Source organism: Humulus lupulus, chromosome 8, assembly GCF_963169125.1.
Source record: "Humulus lupulus chromosome 8, drHumLupu1.1, whole genome shotgun sequence".
Classification (NCBI taxonomy): Eukaryota; Viridiplantae; Streptophyta; class Magnoliopsida; order Rosales; family Cannabaceae; genus Humulus; species Humulus lupulus.
In genome coordinates, this window is record NC_084800.1 from 41,714,827 (window position 1) to 41,731,256 (window position 16,430).

The window sequence follows — 16,430 nt, forward strand, 5'->3', positions numbered from 1 at the left end:
GGATGAGAGTTGTGTCAAGAATAGCCACTCCACCAAAAGAAAAAGCAAGACAGCAATGAGGCATTGCGAGGAGAGCCCATAAGAGATAAGTGCAATAGAAGCCGACTTATGGAAGATATGAAAGAAATGGAAAAGGAGGGCTTCAGATTATTAGGGCCCTTGTTTTGGGCCCCTTTAGCCCAAGGTCCAGTCCGACCACCCACCGACAGTGAAAGCCACTGTTTAGCTTAAAGCCTCCTTTAATTTGTTTTCATATTCTATTATGATTTCCTACTCCTCTTAAGTCTTGACCTATAAAATGAAATGGGGTTGTGGAAGAGGGGTCCTGTTTTAGGATATGATCCCCTGAAGCTTCGGATAGTGTTCTTCCTTATTAAGGCCACCCCCCTCATCTTGTAGACATGCTGGCTAAGAGCCAGGACCAGCTTTCGAATGGCCCACCTCTTGGTTGGAATGATGTGGATATGGCTGGTGGGCTAAAAGCCTAAAAGCCTTCTCAGTCAGGGCTAGATAGAGTAATACCAAAGGGAATTGGGGGGCCTGTTTGGTTTGTGGGTTCGAACCGACACCGATGTGGACAAGTCTTACTCCCAGTTGGGTCTATCATCAGTAAGGTGACCACTGATCAGGGAGGCATTCACTGGGTCGACTCAGAGACCGGCATGCTGCAATATAATGCTAGGCTAATTATTTAGTTGGTTGTTTGAAATGGGGTTCCTAAGACATAGGCAAGTGGGTATTTTGGTTTTCAGTCGTACGTTTCTGCAAAAGTAAAAACAGCTTAATTGTTTCTATGACATGTGGATTCTTGGTGATGATTTCGTGTCTTGGTGATGATGCAATTTCTTTTCTTTCCTTTTTTCTTTTTTTCTTCTTTTTTTCGTTGGGGAGACAGATGCCAACAAGCACAACACAGTCAATAGATATGAGAACTTGCTTTGTAGGTAAGGCATTCTGCAAATGTGATAGAATTTACTATAGGCCCAAGTCAAGAGAATCCAAAAACCCAAATACCAACGCCAAAATTGACCCATACCTAAAGCCCAATAAGGATAATCTGGTCATATGTCATGTACAAAACCATGATATGTTCTGAATACAATACGCGGAAGAGTATTCATTATCATATAAATCTGCGAAAAATGTAGTCCCTTATAATATAATATGAAGAACAATCTGCGGAAATTGTTCTCTTATATTACCCCCAATAAAACAATTGACAGCTTTCCAAAGTACATAATTTTTTGAGGCGCCCGGGTATATACTAATTTGTCATTCGAAGACTTGAAAGCTTATATTATTCTTTTACTCTTTTCCCAGAGAAATACTTAATTTAGCAAAATCTTAATGCAGCTCAGAAAGTTACTATTTTCGCGTTAAAATGTTATGCGCGGAAAGCCTTAAATCATCCGAATGAGGAGAGTTTTACAATGAACTCAAAACGATAAACAGCACAACCGAACTCCATTGAGATAGCCAAATGAAAATCTTACTAAAAAAACGATCCTACAAGTACATATAGAGAGATAAAATCCAGCCAAATATGGTGAATCCTAACACAAACACAATTCATCACAAAGCAAAGGGTTCACAAAAAAAGAAAGCTTAAATGCAAGCTTCTCCTGCAGCACAAGCTCTGCCTTTTTACTCGAATGTATCATCGTCATCGTCAGGAAGAGGCTGATTGGCAGCTTGAGCAAGCTCAGCTTCATGCCTGCAACAAACAACAGAAAAAAGCTCATTGAAGGAGATATAAACCGAGTTCTAACAACTCAATATGAAACTGCGTCTAAAAGACTAATGCCAACTGCCAAGGGGGTTTACAAATGGTGTATATCCCAATTTCACGAAAACACAATACTCGCAAATGGGAAGGAGCACTTACTGCTGTTGGGCTGCCAAGTCGATGTGTACTTCTGGAGGAGCAAGAGCGGGAGACTCAACAAAGTGAATATCAGTGTTCCTGTTAAACCATCAGACATTAATTTCAACGATAAATGACAAATTATATGCAAAAATGTGAATTTAAAAGTTGAAGGCAGAAGCTTAGCCAATTACCCTGCAAGCTTTCTGGCTAGGTACAAGAAAGGCTTCTCAAAATTGTAGTTACTCTTTGCAGATATCTCATAGTATTGCAGGTTCTTCTTCCTGTGGAAAGTGACCTGCTTGGCCTTAACCTGCCTATTCTTCACATCAACCTTGTTTCCACAAAGAACAATGGGGATGTTCTCACACACACTGAAATGACACGAGAAAAATTCACAAAGAAGAAAAAGTTAATACTATATTCAGCACAAGAAAAAATCAAGTGTACAGAAAACTAGTTTAGATATAGTACAAACCGGCAAAGATCTCGGTGCCATGTAGGTACATTCTTGTATGTCAAGCGAGCTGTAACGTCAAACATGATTATAGCACACTGTCCATGAATGCTGCAAATCACAAGGATAAACAAAATAAGACTTTCAACCTTACAGCACAAAAACAGTAAACACAGAAAATGGACGCTAAGCTAAGTAAAACATCACATCATCAAAAAATAACAGTATTAGAAGTACATGTCAAACATGAAACCTAAATAGATATTTAAGAGTTTGACACTAGTGACATCAACTTTAAATAATCAAACGATGCTTACTTCCTAGTTACAACACAAAGCACGCATAGAGTATCCCCACTTAAACAAAGTGATGCTGTAAAAAGTGCAATACAAAGAAATGCATTGGAAGTAAAAAGTCCGTATAACTAGCATTAATTTATCAATATATGACATTAGTACATAACACAAAGAACATTAATGATTCGGTGAGAAATAAACATCCAACCCAGACGAAAGAATTTACTTACTAGTAACCATCTCTAAGACCACCGAACTTCTCTTGACCAGCAGTGTCCCAGCAGTAGAAACGGATTTTTCCACAGTTTGTGAAAAAGTCCAATGGGTGAACCTCAACACCAATGGTGGCTGCAAAGAAGGATCAAATAAATGAATAACAATCGAAACAACCAAATTGAACACGTACAAAAGAAAAAGCTCAAACCCAAAGGCGTAATCAGGTTCTTACGTTCATACTTCTTCTCGAACTCCCCTGTGAGATGTCTCTTCACAAAGGTGGTTTTTCCTGTACAAATCAAAAAAGTCATTCACGAGCACAGATCACAACAAACACATTTCACTTTTCATATCAAAAACATGAATATTAATTAGGGCTAACCAAACAACTAAGCCGATAAAACCCTCTACTACTTACTCGTATGATTAAAATAAACATCTCCATTAATAAAAAAAACACAAATAAAAGTGTTCATTCTTTACCATAAATAATTCGAATCAAGGGAAAGCTCAAGTAAACGAAACAAGACATGACTACATGTAACAAAAGCCTCATTTTCATAATCAAGAAAATTAAAAATCCCAACCAGATCGAAGTCACAAAATATAAAATCATTTCTCGGCGAAGGAAATTTGTACCTGTTCCACCATCGCCGACGATAACGAGCTTGAAACTCGGGTAGTCAACAGTCTGCTGGTTCGGCAAAGCCTAGGAAACGAAAACAAAAACATAAGCATGTTTCATCATAATATATATCTATATATATTTATCTAAGAAAAATAACGATGGATCGATCGATCTACCTATCTGTAAAAATAAACAAATAAAAAACCAATAGAACAAAATTTCTTAAACGAGAAGAAGAAATAGAGAAACTTTACCATGGAAACTGCGAGTATCGGATGAAGAGAATAGGGTGAGATGAATTTTTTAGTCGATGGAGGCCGAGAGAGTCGAATGTGTGTAAATGGGGTTTTAGAGGAGAGTTAAGGGAGGAAGGGCCCTTATAAGCCTTCGTTTCTGGCTTTAGTTTTACGCGACTTTTTCAGCCGTTAGATTTCATTTCTTCCTTTCGGCCTTCCCTTGTGTTCTAGAACCCCACCTCTCCTTTGTTTTTCGGTCCTGTTTTTAAATATAATTATTTTATTTTATTTTATATTTTTGAAAAGTGATTGAATTGTTTGTATTTTCACAAAGAAGAAGAAAAATTAGCGTATTATTTTTTTTTAAAGAAAAGTATATTTATGATAAATTTATTGGCCCATTTCAAATAATAAATAAATAAAATTATTGGGTGACAATTTTGTACGTGTCACAAAATAATTTTGAATTTAAATTAATTATATACAAAAATATGATAAATTAACTGTAATTTTAAAATTTTATGAGTAATTTTTATTTATTGCATGTATTCTTTTAAATAATTGTGTAAAAAATGAATATTAAATGAGACATAACTTTAGGTATAATATATTTGTTAAATTATTTTATTTTATTCATGGAGATTAGATAAAAGAAGAAAATAACTTATAAAGTAAAAATATTATCAAAAACAAAATAATTTTTGCACGCTATTGATATGTTTTAGAATGAAATCTATTACAAACGAAAATTAAAAATATAAATATATATCTTGAGCAAAAAATATATATTTATATATCAATCTGTATGTAAAATAAATAAATTTATGTATCATTACTCTAGAAAAAAAAAATGTGATGTTGCGTGTGTTTAGCATAGTTTAAACAATTCGTAATTTGATTTTAGAGAAATTTTATTAAATATGAGAATTTAAAAAATTTATTGAAAAATATGATATTTTCTCTAATTTTGAAAAATATAAAGAGGTTACATATTATCTTGTGTTTACAAAATAATCAGTAACATAACAAACATCCATAAAAAAGTAAAAATATGGAGTATTTGTTAAATACTGATTTTTTAAATAATAAAAAAACCCTTTATTTTATCAGAAATAAATTAAGGAAGTGAGTATTGATGATATATTATTTACAAAATGTAGGACTACAAAGGGCACATGCCTAATAAATTATTTTAAATAAAATAAATAAATAATAAAAAATAGTAAAGACTTATTCTCACGCGACTGTGTGCATCAGATTCCATCAATTTGATTTTTTTTTTTTTGCCAGTTCAATTTGATATTAATTACTTGTTTGGTTATTGAATTTATTGTGTACAAAATCAATCATCATTTTTTTTAGCTGCAGGTGGAGCTATCTTATTTATTCAAAATGAAATTCAAATTCAAAATTTGTACCTTTAAAAAAGAAAAAGAAAAAAACGCACCTTCTATTATGTGCTCTTATTATGGCAATGTGAAATAAGTTTAGATTGCATTGCACCTTGAAAACTGTTTCTATAAACACAAAATTATTAAAATGAAAAATCTATATTATTCCAATAAAACAAAAGGAATATAAGGAAGTCAGAAATGATAACGGTCGACTTCAAATAGTATACTGGTATCTATTATAAAAAATGTAATATATACTAATATAAATGTAAGTCGTTATATCCTCTCAAAGAAAAAAAATAGTTATATATTTATATTTTCTAATAATTATATGTTTTTTACATTTAAAATATATAGTTCAAAAAAATTACAATTATTAAGTTTAATTTTATATAAAATTGTATATTTAATATAGCAATTTAAGACTTCACGTTATAATCTCAAACTTAAAATAATATAATTATCTTTAGGTTTTTTTTTAGTCATTCATTATATAATTCTTAATCTTCAATATATATGTTTGGTATTATGATTTATAATTTTTTAAAACTTGGATGTTGGAAATGCTAACACCATATGAATCAATTTACTCTATGAGAATGTAATTTAAAATCTTTCCAAATAGGTGGGTTTCAAATATTTTCCTCAATAAATTAAATTATTTAACCTAATAAATTTAAAGGAAAGAGCGGTTAAAACTATCTATGTAATTCAATTTGTAATACTTAATTACTTATGTAAAAAAAAAATTGTATCAAAATTTCTGTCATCAATGATTTAGTGCAGTCATTGGTCCATGAGCGTTAAGTCTAACTAAGGACCCATAGCACATGATTGGACAAAAAATTAATAATTGAAAATTAATTAAAAAAACTTTAAAATATACTATACAGCAAAAAAAAAACTTTTTAATGGGAAAACAATTTATCAAACAGTATCAATCTTAAAAATAAACATTATCCAAAACTTATTTTTCTTCTTCACATGCAGTTCGGGGCAGCACCTATAGAAGTCAATCTTCCTATCCCTGCCTTCGATTAGAATAAAACATGGTACCTGAATCAACAAAGCAATGAGGACAACGAAGGGCGAGTAAGATGTGTGAGGGATCAACAAGCAACAAATAGTTAGAGGCAGTGAGGGGACGCCTAAAAATGATGGGAGTTTTTCTACTATGAAAGAAGGCGAGCTTGGCAATGGTGTAAATCTCACTGGACACCAACAATGAGTGAACAAATATGGTCTCTAATTATTTTTTGTTTATCCAAAAATATGGTTTTCAACAATGATTTGGGCTTTCAAAGAAGACGAAAAGTTATTTGATGTTTAGGGTTGACATAATCGAAGGGTTTGGGGTTGACTAGTATGAAGGCTTGGGAATGACTGGATATGGGTTTTGATGTTGAGTGAATGATAAACGAGTTTTAGGCTCGTTTATGGTCTAGTTTTAGGATGGTTTTCGTTAGTTTAGGCTTATTTTATTGCAAAATTATGTTCGTTTGTTCATGTTTCAAGTTTTACATGCTAAGTTGGTGAAAAGAGTGAAAAGGAGTGAAAGTGGAAGAAAATATAGTTAAGTTGGAGAAAATCGTGTTTTTCAAGGTCGATATGTGCGAGTTTTGATGCTGTCAATAGCGCTACAATGCTATCAAAGGAGCACCATAATACTAGGAAGGACACGAATGAGTTGTTGAGTCTAGAAGTAGCGCCCCGACGCTACAAAGGCAGCACTGCAGCGCTATCAAGAACTGCAGAGTAGCGACGGGGGGCTACATCAAAGGCGCTACAGCGCCAGTGAATAAAGTTTTAAGGGATTTTGGATCTGACTATAGCGCTACAACGCTCAATACATAGCGCTACAGCGTTGTAAACGCGTTTTCCAGATTTTTTATCCATTTTTTGAAAGACAAAATGGTCTATTCACTTGGGAACATTGGAGGGCTATTTAAGAACATTATTCTACAATTTTGAGAGGAGGAGTCTGAGTTTTATAAACCCTAGATTAGAAGAGGCTGCTGTAATTAGTTTTTCTGTTTCATCTAAATTCATTAGGTTGATTTTTATGATCATTTATTTGAAGTTTAATTTCATCATGTTATTTATGAACTAATTTCTTTTATCTAGGGATTAATGTAGTCACTGGGATTTCTATTTAATTTTATTGTGATTTTCTATTGATACTTCTTTTCTATTAGAATCTATATGATGTTTGTTTAATGGTAGTAAATACTTTATCACTATTTACTTGATTTAATGGTTTTGATTCAAAATTCGAAGGATGAGAATTGAATATGCTATCATTGTATAGACATAGGTTGCATATTGGACGAAAGTACCTGTATGACTTGTGTAATAATTATGTTTCTATGTTTAATGTCTTCTATATGTTAAAGTTTATCACAGAAATGTAGAAAATCTACATATAGATTGAGATTTTATATCTTGAAAAAGAATAGGAATCGATTATATTAACATGCTATTATAATAGAAAGAAGAGATTTAGAATTGACTATTAAAATTAATAGAATAAACATTTGATGAAATTAATTCCTAGGCTTTTTATTATTGATTTTTGATTAATTGATTCATTGTCTTGTTTCCAGTTATTTAAATTTTGTTCATAAGTTAGAGTATTCACTTTAATTTTTTTTCTTTTCATCATAATTTTAATTCACCAAATAGAAAGCTAAAGAACAATTAGTGGTATTTGGAAACCAGTCCTCGTGGAATCGACACTCTATTTATCATATATTACTTGATTCGACCACGTATACTTGCGTGTTAAATTTCACAGATCAAGTTTTTGGCGTCGTTGCCAGGAGGTAGTAGTGATCAGATCCTGAAGAACGTCAATAATAACTTGGATTATCTTATCCAGGAAAATCAATATATGGTTCAACAGCAGCACATGATGCATCAATATATGGGCCAACTATATGAGTATGAGGTGAACCATGTGGCTCGCTTAGACAACCTGGTGAGTCGGTGGTCTTTAAATGAATCTGATCAAACTTATTTTGCTCCACCACCACCATATCCGTCGTATGCCCCATTCTACTATCCACCTCCGCCTCAATCATTTGCGGGATTTCAAGAACCACAGCCTCTGCAGTCTCAACTTTTTGAGGGACCTTCGTCTCAGCCGCCATACTGAAGTGGCTGGTCAGGTAAGTCTCTGTTCTCATTCTATATGTACTTAACATTGGGGACAATATTCGGTTTTAAGTTTGGGGGAGAGATTTATTTCTGGTGTTTTTTGCGTTTGTTTTACGGTTTGTTATTTTAATTTTTGTTAGTTGTTTGTTTTGAGTCATGTTTTAGAGTGTAAATTAAGTTGATAATTGTTTCCATTTGAATATGATTTACTGTTTTGTAGTATAATCCAAAGGAAAAATTGATGTGCTTCTAAAAACAATATGTGTGCTTGGTTAGATTACTTTGTTTTTCACTGTGATTTGTTGACATTAGAGATCTATTGCTCATAAATTGCAATATCTTCCACTATTATCCTCCATTATAGCCTCTTTCCAGAAAATTTCACCATATCTTCCACTATTATTCTTCATTTTCTTTTCTATCTTAACCCTTTTGGTCCATTGATTAATTTATTTCCTCTATAACCAATTCAAATTCCCCAATCACTTTTTGGAACCCTAAAAATTTAGAGTTTTAATTTCTTGAAGAAAATTAAAATTTTCAGTGAATTTATTTGAAGTTTGGTTTTATTTAATCCAATATAGAGATTATGATTTATATTTTGGTTGATGTAATTTATAATTTGTGATAGTGGCAAGTTTCGAATCTGTACGCCCTGATTTTCCAATGGGCTATTAGCGAGCTGAGATATGGCTTAATTACATCAGCCACGTGGATACCCCATGACCGGAGCTGCCGTCGTCAGGTCCTACCTCTTTAGCTCGAGGTAACCAAAGGTTCATCAAGATTACTCAAGGGCCGAGTTAGGACTATGAAGGCCGCAGGTCGAGAAGGCATCCAACTCAGGGTACGAACTGGAGTTGGAAGCTATGACCTTTTATAAAGTCAACCACGCAATGTAAACGTGCATATATCAGACATCACGTGTCTGATATATCCCTTAATTCTCGGACACGCAGCATGAACGTGCATATTCAGGCACCCACGACTGGGTTGGGCCGTGCGGCCCATTATCCCCCTTACATGTTGATTAGACCACACTTCATTTGTCAGGGTTTAGGAATTAATCATGAATGTCACAGAAGTGACATGATGGGTAAGAAGGTCACGGGATGACCCCCTTTACCAACTTCCAGGTGCCCTCTCCTATAAATATGGAGACACTGGGAGTTGCAAAGGGTTGGATTCTATTATGTAACAAAGTATCCTGTAAAGAATACCAGAAATATAGCAATAATACTTGCTGGTGGAGTAGAAGGATTTTAACCTTTGAACCACCTAAAAACGTAGTCGTGTCATCAGTCCATTAAAAGATCATTTATCTATTTCAGTTCATTATTAAGCACTAATCTCTTCCTCTTATTTTCTTAATTACCTGTTGGCGAAGAACCGCGTCAACAGATTGGTGTTTTAATTGAGAGCTGGTTAGATTGGTGTTATCGCAAACATCCAACTATGGTGACCACTCGATCAAGACACGGTAACAAGGTGGAACAACATAATGGGCAGGAGGCTCATCATGTCGCCATCTCCGGTGAGCAAAATCCTGAAGTCCAGCAACGGCCGGGCAAGCAACCGATAGGCCAGGATGACACTGGAAGTTCGGCACCCCAACCACCTAATCCGAACCCGGATTTTTACACGGCGGTAGATATGGAAAACGCTCAGCTGAGGAGCCAACTGGCGAAAGCTAGTCAGCAGATTAAGGAGGTGTTGGCCCGGCTACCCCCTTTTACAACCGACGATAATGTCGGAAAGAGGTAAGGCGAGACTCATAAGTCCCGCTGGGGGAATCGGTCCAGGCCTAGCCACTCGGTCAGGCCTCCGACGTCCAACTCTACTCCCTCATCGCACCGCCGAGAAGCAAACTTCGAAGAAATACCCAGAGCCGAGCAACAGTATAGCCGCTCGGTCCGAACTTCAACTCCCAGCTCACTGCTAGCCACGAGCGCGCCTAGGAGGGCTCGAGGGAATTCTAGAAGGAGATCTGGGGAGGGCTCACAGCACCAACCTGTCCCCGCCAGCCGTCCTGCGCCTCGTCCAGATCGCCAGGCACGGGGCCCGCAGGTTGGCAGGGCCGAAAGACCCCCACCTAACTTGATCCGCCCTAGCGGAACCAGGATTGCATCCCCGGCCAGACATCCTCTATCACCAATAAGATATCCTTCTCCTCCTCGGCCTATCCGAGATATTCCAGCTTATGGAAGCAGCAGGAGAAACCCGCCATCCGTAGAACCTTCCTGTCGTAGCAGGGCGCCCAGAGGAAGCCCGGATCCTCACCCCCAGAGGCGGACTCCGAGCTTCTCTGACGGAAGCTACTGGACCGGCAGACGCCGGAGTGACCTTTCTGGCGGAGACCTGCGTCAACGCTTAAGCTCGGCACAAAGTCCTCAAGCCACCCCAAGGGGCGACCTACGAGATCGCCTTAACTCTCATAGGGGGGACCCGGTAGGAGGTGGCAACCATGCTCGCTCAGGGGGAGACATGTCCGAGGTACGTAACAGCGTGAATGCCCCAACTAACCTATCTCAAGATAGGAGGGGCAATAACCCACCAAACGTATACAATGGATCCGGAGCTGTTAAACAGCCCCGGAGTAACCAAGGAGATCAGGACAAAACCCTTGAGTGCCTGGCTCAGATGGAGGAGCTAATGAGGAAGCTCCTGTCGGAGAAAGAGAAAGACAAATATGATTCGGGGGACGAGCTTGAGCTCTTCACCCCCAGCACAGCAGCAACGGCATACCCACCCGGTTTCTGGATGCCGCACCTATCCAAATTCAACGGAGACGGAGATCCGTTGGATCATCTGGGGATGTTCAATACCCTGATGATGGCCCACAACATTGGCCCTGAGCTGAGGTGTCTGATATTTCCCTCCACACTGACTGGTCCAGCCAGACAATGGTTCAAACAAAGCAAGAAACAATCAATCAGCTCCTGGAAAACTTTCTCTGCTGATTTCAAAAGGGCATTCCGAGCCTCCCAGGCTGCCCGCGTCAAGGCCGACTCCCTGGCTAACGTGAGGCAACAACCCGACGAGCCTTTGAAGGCTTATCTGAGCAGGTTCGCGAACGTCGCTGCTCGGGCCAGAGACGCAGATGATAGCTCCAAGCTCATGGCTTTGAGAACTGGAATCCTCGTCGGAGGGGGACTTTGGAATGAAATACAAAGGAAGGGAGTCAGCTTAGTAAACGAATTCCTGAATAGGGCCCAAGGATGGATCAACTTGGAGGAAGCACAAGCCTCAGCTACAGGAACCAGCCAGGTCCCTGATCAGCCCGCTGGAGTGGGAATGGAGGTCGTGACAGCGACCCAGAACGTTACACAGAATAACCAGTTCGGTGGAGGCAAAAGAAAGGGGAACGGTGAGGGCAACCAGCACGGCCCAAAGAAGAATAAGTCCGTAGAAAAATTTAAGCCAGTCTACGCGACTTATACAGAGCTCACCCACTCTAGGGACAACATCTTCCTAGCGAACTCTGCTTGCCTCCCCTGGAAGAAGCCGGAGCTGTTAAAGCACCAGAAGGGGAAGAGAGACACCTCCAAGTTTTGCCATTTCCACAACGACGTTGGCCACAATACTGATGATTGTAGGCATTTGAAAGATGAGATCGAAACTCTCATCAGAGCCGGCCCCTTGGCTCAGTACGCGCGGAACAGGGTTCCAACAAGCCGACCTGCTCCGGAAGTCCGGACCAGTCAGCCCGGGTCTCGGGTCGACCAAGACGTCCCTCCTCCAGTGATAGGAGGAGAGATATCCACAATCTCGGGATATCCACAATCATGCACACCCTTCATTTGGATAAGAGCGTTCCTGGAAAGTCTCAGAAGCAGAGGCTCCTGGGAACAACTCGGGCTGAGGCTTTAGAAGAAGAGGTAGCCCGACTCAAGAAATGCGGCTTTATCCGTGAAGCCAAGTTTCCGGCTTGGGTCGCCAACCCCGTGCTGGTCTCGAAGCCCAACGGGAAATGGCGGACCTGCATCGACTTCTCCGACCTGAATAAAGCCTGCCCCAAAGATTGTTTCCCCTTGCCAAGGATCGATCAATTAGTGGATGCCACGGCGGGGCACGAGCTCATGTCCTTTATGGACGTGTACTCAGGCTATAATCAGATCGCCATGAATCCGGTGAACCAGGAGCACACCAGCTTCATGACCCCGACTAACGTCTATTGCTACAAGGTCATGCCGTTCGGGCTGAAGAACGCCGGAGCTACATACCAGAGATTAGTGAATAGATAGTTTGCCAACCAGATCGGGAAGAACATGGAAGTGTACATTGATGACATGCTGGTCTAGTCAAAGACTGTCGATAACCATGTTTCCGACCTGGAAGAATGCTTCAAGAAACTAAGAGAATACGGCATGAGGCTTAACCCTCAGAAGTGCACTTTCGGGGTCGCGTCTGGAAAATTCCTGGGTTTCATTGTCAACACTAGAGGAATCGAGGCTAACCCCGATAAGATCATGTCATTGCTCGAGCTTCCCTCACCCAGGTCGCGTAAAGACGTCCAAGGCCTGACAGGAAGGGTGGCAGCCCTAAATCGGTTTATTTCAAAATCCACCAACAAGTGCCTGCCATTCTACAACCTGCTCCGAGGAAACAAGAAATTCGAATGGACAGAGGAGTGCGAAAGAGCTTTCCTCGACCTGAAGGCACATCTGGCCGAGCCGCCCGTATTGTCCAAACCAAAGACAGGAGAGCCTCTTTTCCTCTACCTAGCTGTCACAAAGGATGTAGCTAGTGCCGTATTGGTCCGAGAAGAAGACCGGGTTCAAAAACCGGTCTACTACATCAGCAAGAGACTTCTCGGGGCTGAGTCCCGATACCCGTTGATGGAAAAATTGGCGTTCTGTTTTATCACAGCCTCCCGAAAGCTCAGGCCATATTTCCAATCCCACTCAATACACGTAATGACCGATCAGCCTTTAAGGCAGGTTTTGCAAAAACCTGAAGCATCGGGACGCCTGATAAAGTGGGCTATCGAACTCAGTCAGTTCGAGATTTTGTACACCCCACGAACTACTATAAAAAGTCAGGCCCTGGCCGATTTTGTGGCAGAGTGCATAGGATTCAGGGAGGATCCTGTGGAAGACTCACCCCAGGTCACCTCGTCCCGGACGCCTTGGAAGATCTTCATGGATGGCTCATCCAATGAGAACGGCTCAGGGGCTGGGATCATTTTGATATCCCCAGAGGGACATAGATTCCACTCGGCGCTGAGGTTCAGATTCAAGGCCTCCAACAACGAGGCCGAATACCAAGCTTTGCTGGCCGGGCTAAGGATAACCCAGGAGCTGAAGGCCAGCTCCATTCAGTGCTTCAACGATTCCCAGCTCGTGGTAAACCAGGTGCTAGGTGAATATCAAGCACGAGGAGCCAAGATGGCTGCTTACCTGGCCAAGGTAAAAGTCGAACTATCCGCGTTTGGGCGAGGCTCAATCGAGCAGATACCTCGGGAGCAGAACGCTAACGCAGACGTCTTTGCCAAGCTCACTACCTCCGGGGAGACGGAGACGCTGGGGTTAGTACCGGTGGAATTCCTGGAAAAATCAAGTATAGAAGAGGTCGGGGTGGAGGTCGAGATGATGGACGCCAGACCGACCTGGATGACTCCCATCCTCGAGTACCTCACCAAAGGAAAGTTACCCGAAGGACGTAATGACGCACGGCGGGTACTGTACCGGGCTCCAAGGTATACGATGGTAGATGGGGTGATGTACCGACGTGGGCATTCCCTACCTCTCCTACGATGTGTTCTACCAGGCGAAGCAAAGGCCATCTTGCAGGAAGTGCACGAAGGTTTTTGCGGGGATCACATTGGGGGGCAAAGCCTGGCCCTAAAATTCTTAAGGCAACGGTATTATTGGCCCACTCTGTCAAAGGACTCGATCTCATACGTCAAGAAATGTGACAAGTGCCAGCGATTCGCCACAGTTGTCCGAGCTCCCCCAGTCGAGCTAAAGATGATCTCGTCCCCGTGGCCATTTGCAATCTGGGGAATCGACTTGGTTGGCGCCTTCCCTACTGGAAAGGGCGGGGTCCGCTACGCTGTGGTGGCCATCGACTACTTCACGAAGTGGGCTGAGGCAGAACCTTTGGCAACAATAACTTCCAAGAAAGTTCTCAACTTCGTGGTTAAGAGCATTATCTGCTGGTTCGGGCTACCAAAGAAAATCATATCCGACAATGGGACTCATTTCGACAGCGACCTCTTCACCGAATTTTGTGAAAGGTACGGAATTGTGAAAAGTTTCTCCTCCGTGGCCTATCCTCAGGCGAACGGCTAGGTCGAAGCTGTCAATAAGACGCTAAAGGTGAGCCTTAAGAAGAGACTAGACAAAGCTAAGGGGGTCTGGCCAGAACAGCTCCCCCAGGTTCTGTGAGCTTACTGGACCTCGCATCGGACTCCTACGGGTCATACTCCTTTCTCTCTGACTTTTGGGAGTGAGGCAGTCCTCCCTGTCGAGATTAAGGTATCTTCGCATCGAGTCCAGGCATATGACCAGGACCACAACCACGAACTACTTTGCGCCTCCCTCGACCTGATTGATGAAAGACGAGAAGATTCGTAGCTTCAGCTTGCACATTACCAGCAAAAAATCACTCGTTATTTCAACTCAAAGGTCAAAAAGCGCGCCTTTAGCATTGGCGACCTGGTCCTCAGGAGGGTCTTCTTGGCCGGTAAGGATCCCAAAGATGGAGTATTGGGACCGAACTGGGAAGGGTCATATCAAATCACCGAGGTCATTAAGGAAGGAACTTATAAAATAGCTCGGCTCAATGGAGGGGCATCCCCACGAACTTGGAACGCCATTCATTTAAAGAAATATTATCAGTAGCACCCTTGTAAGGCTTAAAGGCCACTTTTTGTTAAGCAATGAGAATTAAATCTTTGTTTATTATTGTGTATATTTGTGGGTGTAGTCTCAAGTAACCACAAAAGACCCTTTCCTAGTTACTTAGGGGGCATATGGTGCCTGGATATAACCAGGTCGCCTTAAAGGCTTAGAAGTTGATTCAAATTGATTGATCGTTGTTTTTCTTAAAAGACACGAGATATTGATAAAGAATTAACGCGAACTAAGTCCTATCCTGGATATAACCAGGTCGCCTTAAAGGCTTAGAAGTTGATTCAAATTGATTGATCGTTGTTTTTCTTAAAAGACACGAGATATTGATAAAGGATTAACGCGAACTAAGTCCTATCCTGGATATAACCAGGTCGACTCAAAACTTAGAGGTTGATTCAAATTGATTAATCGGTGTTTTTCTTAAAACGCACAAGATATTAGTCAAGAATTAACACGAACTAAGTTTTCAAACTAACGTCTTGGACATAACCAGGTCATAAAACTTAGAAGTTAATTCAAATTGATTGATCGTTGTTTTTCTTAAAAAGCACGAGATATTGATAAAAATTAACACGAACTTAGTTTTCAAACTAACGTCCTGGACATAACCAAGTCATAAAACTTAGAAGTTAATTCAAATTGATTGATCGTTGTTTTTCTTAAAAAGCACGAGATATTGATAAAAATTAACGCGAACTAAGTTTTCAAACTAACGTCCTGGACATAACCAGGTCATAAAGCTTAGAAGTTAATTCAAATTGATTAATCGGTGTTTTTCTTAAAAAGCACAAAATATTAGTTAAGAATTAACACGAACTAAGTTTTTCAAAGAAATGACCAAAATGCGTAGAGGCAAAAGGAAATAAACCAATTAAATGCAAAAATTGATAAAGTCAATTGTGTCGAGGTGAAAAAACCTCATACAAAAGTTACAAAAAAAAATAATAATAATGTGGGTGCGAAAAAGAAAGGCCCTAGGCTCCACCGGGCCGCTCTGTTGAGGTCGTCGTCTCGCCCTCCTGCTCGGCCGCTGTGGAGGTCTCCCCAGTCTTAGAGGGTGCCTCTCGCTGAAGACGAGCTTTGAACCCCTCCAGGAAGGGCTCCCAGACTTCCGCTCCTAGGAAGGAAAAATTGCCATCAGGGTTAAAGACCCAGTAGTGGTATAACATGTCCTCCATGGCGGAGCTGGAGGTCGCCTTCTCTTTTTCAAGGGCAGCCTTAGCCTCCTTGGACTCGGCTTTTGCGGTGTCCAGCACGGTCCGGGTAGTCCTGGCCTCCTCAAGTTCGGCCGTTACAGCGGCTAGGGCGGCCTTGCTAGCCTTGGCC

General features: G+C 40.4%; 1 protein-coding gene across 1 annotated transcript; it reads right to left on the reverse strand.

Annotated features, from left to right (window-relative positions):
* Positions 1 to 1,348: 1,348 nt before the first annotated feature.
* Positions 1,349 to 3,872, reverse strand: LOC133796958 (GTP-binding nuclear protein Ran-3). Its single transcript, XM_062234676.1, has 8 exons — positions 3,716 to 3,872; positions 3,473 to 3,542; positions 3,066 to 3,122; positions 2,848 to 2,965; positions 2,343 to 2,432; positions 2,059 to 2,238; positions 1,886 to 1,963; positions 1,349 to 1,714 (listed from the first exon to the last, which is right to left on the reverse strand). The coding sequence occupies exons 1-8, from the start codon at positions 3,716 to 3,718 to the stop codon at positions 1,645 to 1,647; spliced, it is 666 nt and encodes a 221-aa protein (XP_062090660.1). The 5' UTR covers positions 3,719 to 3,872; the 3' UTR covers positions 1,349 to 1,644.
* Positions 3,873 to 16,430: the final 12,558 nt, after the last annotated feature.